The sequence below is a fragment of the Bufo gargarizans genome, chromosome 1, assembly GCF_014858855.1.
Source record: "Bufo gargarizans isolate SCDJY-AF-19 chromosome 1, ASM1485885v1, whole genome shotgun sequence".
Classification (NCBI taxonomy): Eukaryota; Metazoa; Chordata; class Amphibia; order Anura; family Bufonidae; genus Bufo; species Bufo gargarizans.
Window position 1 is genome coordinate 300758916 of NC_058080.1, and position 10658 is coordinate 300769573.

At 45.3% G+C, this 10658-nt stretch overlaps 1 protein-coding gene across 1 annotated transcript in view; it reads right to left on the reverse strand.

Moving 5' to 3' along the window:
- Positions 1 to 8089, reverse strand: part of ANTXR2 (ANTXR cell adhesion molecule 2) — a 269460-nt gene extending 261371 nt beyond the window's left edge. The window contains exons 1-2 of the mRNA XM_044304994.1: positions 7841 to 8089; positions 7502 to 7682 (exon numbers count right to left, since the gene is read on the reverse strand). Coding sequence (XP_044160929.1) covers positions 7502 to 7647 — 146 coding nt within the window. The 5' untranslated portion in view covers positions 7648 to 7682; positions 7841 to 8089. The remainder of the gene's footprint in view (positions 1 to 7501; positions 7683 to 7840) is intronic.
- Between the last annotated feature and the right edge of the window lie 2569 nt (positions 8090 to 10658).

The following is a 10658-nucleotide window of genomic DNA, read 5'->3' on the forward strand; positions in this document are numbered from 1 at the left end:
GTGCCAGAGGCACGCCACTGCACAGTTGGCACTATTACTGTGAAGGGGGCACAATGGGGATCTCTACTATGAAGGGGACACAATGGGGATTATTACTGTGTAGTGGGCACAATGGGATTATTACTGTGGAGGGGGCACAAAGAAGGCATTACAACTGTGAAAGGGGCACAGAGAGGGCATAACTACTGTGAGAGGGCACAATGTGGGCATAACTACTGTGAGATGGCACACATATGTACAAAACTACTGTGAAGGTTGTACAATTAGGGCAATAATACTGTTAGGGGGGTACAATTTTTTTAAAAATATTGGGGGGTGCCAGAGATAGGACTCGCCCCGGGTGCCAAACACCCTAGGCACACAACTGGGAAGCATCATCCGAACTGAACTCTTGTGAAGCAGTCACGTGCTTCCTGGTTGCCAGCGCCACTGCAGGGATGTGAGGCAGGTGCCAAGAGAAGTTTCTATATTGCCCTTCCAGTGTCTGCCTTTGAGACCAAAGCGTTGACAAACTCAGTAGTAGCAAGGGCTGCAGCAATCTTGATCACATTGTGTGTAAGTGACTGATTCTTAGGCCCCTTGCAGACGAGCGTTCCTCCCGCAGCGAGTCCGCATAGCAGCACCCAGCCTGACCTCCCATCGCTGCCGGGAGTCACATAGCATTATATTGATTTATGATACTATGTAACCCTTACAGTTCTGGAATCTACTGGATAACACTGGCATAATGTAAGGGTTATATAGCATCATAAACCAATATAATGCTATGTGACTTCCGGCAGCGATGGGAGGTCAGGCCGGGTGCTGCAATGCGGACTCGCTGCGGGAGGAACGCTCGTCTGCAAGGGGCCTTAGGGTACTTTCACACTAACGTTTTTGTTTTCCGGTATTGAGTTCCATCACAGGAGCTCAATACAGGGAAAAAAACGGATCAGTTTTATCCTAATGCATTCTGAATGGAGAGCATTCTGTTCAGGGTGCATCAGTTCAGTCCCTCTTATATTTTTGGGACGGAGAAAATACCGCAGCATGCTGTAATTTTCTCTCCGGCCAAAAATACTGAACACTTGCCAGATACCGGATCCGTTTTCCGGATGACACCGGAGAGACGGATCTGGTATTTCAATGTAATTGTCAAATGGATCCGCATCCGTCTGACAAATACCATCAGTTTGCGTCCGGATTGCCGGAACCGATATGCAGTTCCGGCAATGGAACTGCCTGCCGGAATCCTCTGCCGCAAGTGTGAAAGTACTCTTAGTGTAATAATAAGGCCTCATGCACACGACAGTATTTTTTCACGGTCCGCAAAAACGGGGTCCGTAGGTCCGTGATCCGTGACCGTTTTTTCGTCCGTGGGTCTTCCTTGATTTTTCGGAGGATCCACGGACATGAAAAAAAAAGTCGTTTTGGTGTCCGCCTGGCCGTGCGGAGCCAAACGGATCCGTCCTGAATTACAATGCAAGTCAATGGGGACGGATCCGTTTGACGCTGACACAATATGGTGCAATTGCAAACGGATCCGTCCCCCATTGACTTTTAATGTAAAGTCAGGAGTCCCTTTTATACCATTGGATCGGAGTTTTCTCCAATCCGATGGTATATTTTAACTTGAAGCGTCCCCATCACCATGGGAACGCCTCTATGTTAGAATATACTGTCGGATATGAGTTAGATCGTGAAACTCAGATCCGACAGTATATTCTAACACAGAGGCGTTCCCATGGTGATGGGGACGCTTCAGGTTAGAATATACTAAAAAAACTGTGTACATGACTGCCCCCTGCTGCCTGGCAGGTGCTGCCAGGCAGCAGGGGGCAGACCCCCCCCCCCCCCCTGTTTTTAACTCATTGGTGGCCAGTGCGGCCGCCCCCCCCCCTGTAGTTAACTCATTGGTGGCCAGTGGGCCCCCCCTCCCTCCCCTGTAGTTAACTCGTTGGTGGCCAGCCCCCCCCCCTCCCTCCCCTGTAGTTAACTCGTTGGTGGCCAGTGGGCCCTCTCCCCTCCCAATTAAAATCTCCCCCCCCTATCATTGGTGGCAGTGGAGAGTACCGATCGGAGTCCCAGTTTAATCGCTGGGGCGCCGATCGGTAACCATGGCAACCGGGATGCTACTGCAGTCCCGGTTGCCATGGTTACTTAGCAATTTGCTAATATAATAGTGTCGTGTATTAACTTTGTCTACATGATAAATGTCATTTGCTGAAGTGAGACAACCCCTTTAATAACCTTTTGATAAACTGCCTTGGAACTGCAATCCATCCATTCTCTTAAAGGGGTTATCCCATCTCAAACATTGGGGGTATATTGCTATACAGTTGAAACCAGAAGTTTACATACACTATATAAAAAGACACATATGCATGTTTTTCTCAATATCTGACATGAAATCATAATAAACCTTTCCTGTTTTTGGTCAATTAGGATTACCATAATTATTATTTGCCAAATACTGAAGCAACATCTCAAGACATCAGCCAGGAAGTTACGCTGGGTTCAGACCTGAGCGTTCGGGATGTCACGCTCTGTATGCGCGATTATACCGGCGTTTGCAATCGCGCATACAGAGACAAGCGAACGCCCATTGTCGCGCGTTCCCAAAAGTCTATGTACGGGAACGCGCGACAAGACGCCCCAAAGAAGCTCATGTACTTCTTGGGGCGTCGGGCGTTTTTACAGCGCTGTACAACGCTCAGGTGAGAACCATTCCCATAGGGAACGCGCTGTAAAACGCTCAGGTCTGAACCCAGCCTTAATGCTTGGGCGGAAATGGGTCTTCCAAATGGACAATGACCTGAAGCATACTGCAAACTGGTTACAAAGTGGCTTAAGGATAACAAAGTCAATGTTTTGGAGTGGCCATCACAAAGCCCTGATCTCAATCCTATTGAAAATTTATGGGCAAAGCTGAAAAGACAGGTGTGAGCAAGGCGACCAACAAACATGTTACACCAGTTTTGTCAGGGGGAATGGGCCCCAAATCTGACCAACTATTGTGAGAAGCTTGTGGAAGGATATCTAAAACATTTCACCCGAGTCATAGGCCCCTTTCACACGGGCAAGATTTCCACGCGGGTGCAATGCGTGACGTGAACGCAATGCACCCGCACTGAATCCTGACCCATTCACTTCAATGGGGCTGTGTACATGAGCAATGTTTTTCAGGCTTCTATCTTCATTCAGCGGGACCTGCGCTGAAATCACCACCCTCACCACGTGGTGAGTGTGATGACATCAGCGCAGGTCCTTTTGCAGGTCCTGCAAGAAGAAGAAAGAAGAGGATCCCGGCTGCGCGATCAAGTGGATAAGGTGAGTATTTTTTTATTTTATTTTTTTTTAACCCTCAAGGGACATTTTACTTAGCATTCTGTATTAAAGAATGCTATTATTTCCCATTATAACCTTGTTATAATGGAAAATAATAAAATCTACAGAACACCTAACCCAAACCCGAACTTGTGAAGAAGTCTGGGTACCACATTCAGTTTTTTTATCACGCGCTTGAAAAACGCATTAAAACGCTTTGCACTTGAGCGGAAAAAAACTGAACAACGCAACGCAATCACAGACAAAACTGATTGCAATTAAGTGCGGGTTTCCCGCAATGCACCCGCAGTGCATCCAGACAAAATCCATGAGGCCCATGTGCAAGGGGCCTTACAGTTTAAGGGGAATGGTACCAAACATTAATGAAATGTATGTAAACTTTTGACTTTGCAGAAAGTAATAAAAATGCCTTAAAACATTCTCTTTTGGCAAATAATATTTCTAATAATCCTAATTGACCAAAAACAGGAAAGGTTTATTCTGATTTCATGTCAGATATTGAGAAAAACATGCATATGTGTCTTTTTATATAGTGTATGCAAATTTCTGGTTTTCAACTGTACTTAGAATGCAGCCTGCAAAGTCCCGGAGGGTGCACCGTGCATGTGCAGCCTCCCTCTATTCATTCCTATGGGAGTGGCAAAAATAACCATAGAAGTGAATGGAGCGGTCGCTGCGCTTGCGCGGTGCGCTTCTCATTCATTTAAATGGGGCTTCCGAAAATAGCCAAGCTTTGTACTCGGCTATTTTCAGCGCTCCCATAGAAATGAATGGAGGACAGCCGCAAATGCGCAGTGTGCCCCCCAGGACTTTGCGGACTCCGTTCTAAGTATAGGTGCAGGTCCCAGAGATGGTACCCACACCTATTCGATATTGGGGCTAAAGTATTTGCTAGCGATATACCCCCAATGTCTGAGATGAAACAACCTTGGTCACCTTCCTCTGAACCAGATGAAATGGGGTAGGCTTACTTAAAAAAGGACCTGTTATCACGAAATACAGTGCAATCTGCAGACAGTGTTATAGAGCAGGAGGAACTGAGCAGAATCATGTAGAGTTTTGTGGGAAAAGATTTAGTAAAATTTCTACATTTGCGTTCCTGATTTTGGCTATCTTATCAGTGACTTATAACATTCTCTGTTTAATACACGAGCACGGTCTGTGGGGCAGCCGCAGCGGATTGTGGACCCATTTACTTGAATAGGTCCGCGATTCGGCCGTTTTGCAAAAAGATAGGACATGTTCTATCTTTTTGCGGAACAGAAGTATGGGACGAAACACCACGGAAGCACTCCGTAGTGCTTCCGTAGGGTTCCGTTCCGCACCATTCCGCATCTCCGGATTTGCGGACCCATTCAAGTGAATGGGTCCGCATCCGTGATGTGGAATGCCCACGGAACGGTACCCGTGTATTGCGGATCCGCAAATGCGGTCCACAATACGGCAACGGGCCTCACACGCCAGTGTGAAAGATATACAGACATAGCACCTAACTGTAGAAAAAATGACATGGATCACACATCCAAATATCATGCATTGATCTATTGCCTCTAGCCATAATTTATATTTTTTGGTAACATTTTTTGTCAAAATGTATAGTCGATCCAGCAGGGGTGTTGTTAGGCTGCTGGGTCTCGCAACCTGCAGGTGCTGTGTTCTGGTGGCTATGGTTGCCATGTGCCATTAGAGTAGGGATCCACTCAAGAGAGGCCACCTTGATATGGAGAGTGCACCTATGCATTTTCAATGAGAGTACACCTATGCGTATACAACGTGCCTCATGGACATGTTTATAAACTGAGAAGCAATAGATCAATGCATGACATGTCCTTGTGCAATCCAATTTTATTTCTACACTTTGGCATAGATACAGAAATAGCTGTCACATGACCCACTGACTTAATGCATGGGAGACGTATCACTTCTGCAGCCAGTCATTTGCTGCAGTGGCCACGTGACCTGGGTCATGTGATGCATGGGATACACATCCACAGTGACTGGCTGCAGCAGTCATGTGATCCACATCAAACGGGATGTTGATGTGGAGAGACCTGAGAGCTGCAGTGGCCCGGAGGGAATGAATGTGATTAGGTAAGTATGATCCCTTTCTCATGTCCGGCCACACTGGCGGGTCTGCCCAGGAAGACTCCATGGGTGAGGAAGTGAATGGGGCTGAACTGCAATACCAAGCACAGCCGCTAAACAATGTACAGCACTGTGCTTGGTAAGCTGCGAGAAGGCAGTGACGTTCACAGGAGAGCCAGTTCCTTCTCAAACAGGTGATCGGCAGGGGTCCCAGGTGTCGGACCACCACCAATCAGATACTGATATTCAGTAACTATTGTTATTCTTGTTATAGTAGATATTCCACTAATATGTTATCACTACCACTGACATCTTTTTACCTTCCTGTATTCAACTATTTCATAAAAAGCACAGGTACATTATAGTAATGTCTACTGTCTGACTGTGATCGTATGGTGGTAGATCCTGTGCTCTGGAGCCACACACATTGCTCACTGCCGTCTGACAATATAGAGTTAAATACTTAATTCCATTAAGGCTATCAGCAGGCCTGTGTCGTCAGCTAATAACATAATAGCATCATTTGTACTGAACAAATACATATTTCAAACCTAAAATGATGGCCTACCTCATGCAGTCTATTAGGGCATATAGATTTAACAGAGGGACACCGCCTGTTTGGGATAATTTGCCAGAACTAAAAGTCCCTCTAAAATGGTTCTTTCCTCAGTCATAACAGCTGATTTCAGGGGCACCTAATAGCAACCAACCCCGTTACTAGCACATCATTGAGGACCCTCTAAAGGGGGTGAGGAGGTCTTTCAAACTTTTACAATTTGCAGAACTTCAAAGGACTCTTTCTGGATCAACACAGTAGGATTATATGTTGACTAGGACTAGGGGCCTTTGACTGTGCTACTATAGGATATAGCCTCTACTGCATAGCTTGGGTAACTTATGTAATGTGAAACAAAACAAGAAATTTTAACCAATTACAAGCAAACGATGAGGCTTGGATGGTTCCTATCTGTTATTTCAGCCTCTAGCAACCCTGGGTGATACCAACATACAAAACTGACCACTTTAGATAGGCAGCGATACATTCCCACTACCAGTGTCGGACTGGGGTACCTAGGGCCCACCAGTAAAATTTATTTTGGGGGCCAACCCTACAGATACATTCAAATATAATAAATAATCTGACAAGTTTGTTATATGACCATAGACTGGTTGAGGTGATGTACATTGAATATATGTATGTAGTGCAGTAAGTTTAAAGTGTTATGTGCCACTTGTGCAGGGGGTAGGAGACTAGGGGCCCACCTTCCTCAGGGGCCCACCGGGGGTTTCCCCTGTACCCCTGTGGGCCAGTCCGAGCCTGCCCACTACACAAACTGATAAAGGAGAAAGATTTGCCACTCAAGAATCCAGTAAAGCTTGATCTTGTGCCAGGATCCAGAGCTGTAACAGATGCCATATTTGGTATTACCCACCTCTACCAGAAATGAACTTCACAAAGAAATGAATGAATAGAAGTGTCTATTTGTTTTAGGAGGGAAACACTGTTCACAGTCTACAGGGTAATCATTTTCGGAAAATCTCTGATTGTTAAATGTGTCATCTTCCTGTCTATCAACTGCTACAGTTACTCAGGGGTTAATATATGCTAAGACACATCTCCCCTCTAAAGCCTTGAAGAGTGTGCAGAAGAATGTGTAAGAAGTCAGCAGAGCAACTAAAAGTTGTGATTACAGAGAGCCTTCTAGTTTAACACATTAGTAGAACTTTCAGGGTGTTCCTACAGCCACACAACTCTTCCAGATGTCCTTCAGGATACCTAGACATACAATGATAAATATTTACTCCAACATTGTTACTTTTACTTCCTTATTGTTTCATTTTAGCTTTATGGGTTCATGGATGAAGTGGTTATCACTGGTGTGTTTAGGCATCACTTCTATGTCAGTCCTACTCTCTGCTGTTGTATAATGCAGGAGGATGGGGTGGCTACAGGAGCCAATGTCAAACATCTGCCTGACCTGTAATGCACTCCAGGGACCAGAGGAAATCTCATCAACCCTCATACAATGAGATCAGCACATTAACCCCTTCCCAGCCGGATCCCTCAGGATTAACCCTTTATACTCACTTGTCTAGAACGAAGTAGAGGTCGAAGGCTCCTTGACATGAAGGCTCATCAGCCTCAGCGGGTGGAGGAAAACACAAGATCTGAAGGATAAGTCCTGCAAGTAGAATCCAGTGGCCAGGGAGATGCCCAGTCCTTCTGCACTTCATCTTGTCCTGCACACCAGGGTGGGGATCCTTTATTTCTATGAAGATGAATGCATACACAAAGTCCTATGACTTCTTCCTCTAAGCTGGGTTATGAGCAGCACATCCTCTCTTCATACACTCAGTCTCTCACACTTCCTATTGCCAGAGCACACTACACACTACATACAGTTACTACTATCCCCACCCTCCTCACCCTGTTCTCTATCTGTGCTGCAGTCTTTGTACTGCAACCTTATTCTCTTGTGTGTCCCAGGCTAAGATCTCCAGATCATAACAGAGCCTCCTTGTGCAGCCAGTTCCTGTGTGTGCCCCTCCTTACAATCCTTCACAAGTTTGGGCTCAGCTGTCGGTAGTTTGTGGTCACTTGGTGTCTCGTTGTCCCTTTTCTTTCACCCTTATATAGAGAACGGCATTAGCAATCTGGTTCTTGCCCTCAGTTGTGGGATGAGACTGAGCATGCCTGGAAGGGTGGAGATTAGACAGTCAGTCTACTGCCAGCCCATTACTAACTCTTCAAAGTTTGCTCCAAGGTCTGTTAAACGTCTCAGCTGCAAATACAAACTGAAAGAGTATCATGGAACCTTTATTCCAGTATTGAATCAGCCTTTATTACACTCATTATACTGTTTATTGTTACATGCTCATGTATGCTGTATATAATACTGCTATCTTGGCATCAGTATATGCTGGCATGCATCTCATCCACTTTATTTTTTTGAACATAAGAGTGATGGACATGGAAGCATACTGTACAAATATGCTAATATAAAGGGGCCTATTGATCATTCAGGGCTATTCCCATCTGGGACCTTCTGTATATGACAGATCAGCAACCTTCGGCACTCCAGCTGTTGTGAAACTACAATTCCCAGCATGCTCCATTCATTTATATGGGAGTTCTGAGAAGAGAAGAGCAAGTATGCATGCTGGGAGTTGTAGTTTCACAACAGCTGGAGTGCCGGAGGTTGCCTACCCCTGGTATATGACATACTTACAGAGTATGACATATAGTAAGTGTCTGATAGGTGCTGGACCCACTCCGGTCAGGACTAGAGATGGTGGTCCATGCTTGTCTCTCTCCTTTCACTTCAATGCCACTATCAAAAATAGCAAAACCAGCGCATTTAGCTATTTTCGAAAGTGCTATTGAAGTGAATGTAGAGAGACAAGCATTGACCACCATCTCTGCATTTCCAGCAGGGTGTTACAGGGACCAGTTCTGGAAAAAGCTGGGCTCATGTACACGACCGTGCGCTGACCAAGCCCATGCTGCGGACAGCAAAATGCTGTCCGCAATGCACGGGCACCGACCGTGGGGCAGCCGCATGTGGATCGCGGACCTATTCAATTGAATGGGGTCCGCAATCTGCATCCAATGGTCTGCACCGCAAAAAAGTAGTGCATGCACTACTTTTTTGCGGTGCGGAGGCACGTACAGCAACCCCGCAGAAGCACTCCGTAGTGCTTCTGTGGGCTCCCGATCTGTGCCTTTGTTCCGCATCTCCTGGATTGGGGACTTATTCAAGTGAATGGGTCCGCGATCCATGATGCAGGATGCACACGGCCGGTGCACGTGTATTGTGGACCCCCTGTATGCGGCCCGCAATACGGCCATGACCGGGCAATGACCGTGTACATGAGCCCTAAAGCAATAGTTGGGACCCGTACCTATTGGACATTTATCCTAGATAGGTATATCCTAAATATCCTAGATAGGCATATCTAGAACAACTTTGGACCTTTGGGAATTCATAGCTCTAATATACACTACATGGCCAAAAATATGGAGATACCTCACCATCATACCTATTGTATACAGTATGAACTTGTTGAACATTCCATTCCAAAAAACGTGGGTTGGAACCAATGTTGGACTGGGGTGCCTAGGGCTCACCAGTAAAATTCATTTTGGGGGCCCACCGTACGTGTAGATTCAAATATTACCTGCTCACATAGCGGTAGGCAGCAGTAAGATGCTTAGGATGGTTAATTATAAGGGTCCCTACAACACCGTCAAGAAGGCAGGTTCCACAGGAAAAAGAATGTGAGTTGGCCTGCTTCTTTATCGAGAAGTCATCTCAGCCACCTGATGCATCTATAATAATAAATAGAAATGAGCGAATCTAAGTTGACCAGGAGCAATTCGATCCGAACTTCGGAAAAAATTCGATTCGCACTGAATCCGAATTTCCTCTCGCTTCGTGGTAACAAATAGTGTTGATCACAAATATTCGAATCGCGATTATTAATAGCGAATATCGGCACTTTGAAAAAAATTTCATCAGAAACCTCCGTTCTTGCTTGTGGACCAATGAGAAGGCTGCAATATCTTTGTCTGAACTTAGCAACATCCCTAGCAACCAATAGGAAAGTTGCCTACCCCTTACTATATAAGAACCTCCCCAGCAGCCATTTTCTACAGTTTTTTTTAAAGTTCTGAGAGAGAGAGAGAGAGAGATATTGGCATATGTGGTGCCAATATGGCATATGTGGTGCCAATATTCAAAAAGGGGCCAAAAACACAGCCTGGAAACTATAGGCCGGTAAGTTTAACATCTGTTGTGGGTAAACTGTTTGAAGGTTTTCTGAGAGATGCTATACAGGTCCTTCTAAAAAAAATTGCATATTGTGATAAAGTTCATTATTTTCTGTAATGTACTGATAAACATTAGACTTTCATATATTTTAGATTCATTACACACCAACTGAAGTAGTTCAAGCCTTTTATTGTTTTAATATTGATGATTTTGGCATACAGCTCATGAAACCCCAAATTTCCTATCTCAAAAAATTAGCATATTTCATCCGACCAATAAAAGAAAAGTGTTTTTAATACAAAAAAAGTCAACCTTCAAATAATTATGTTCAGTTATGCACTCAATACTTGGTCGGGAATCCTTTTGCAGAAATGACTGCTTCAATGCGGCGTGGCATGGAGGCAATCAGCCTGTGGCACTGCGGAGGTGTTATGGAGGCCCAGGATGCTTCGATAGCAGCCTTAAGCTCATCCA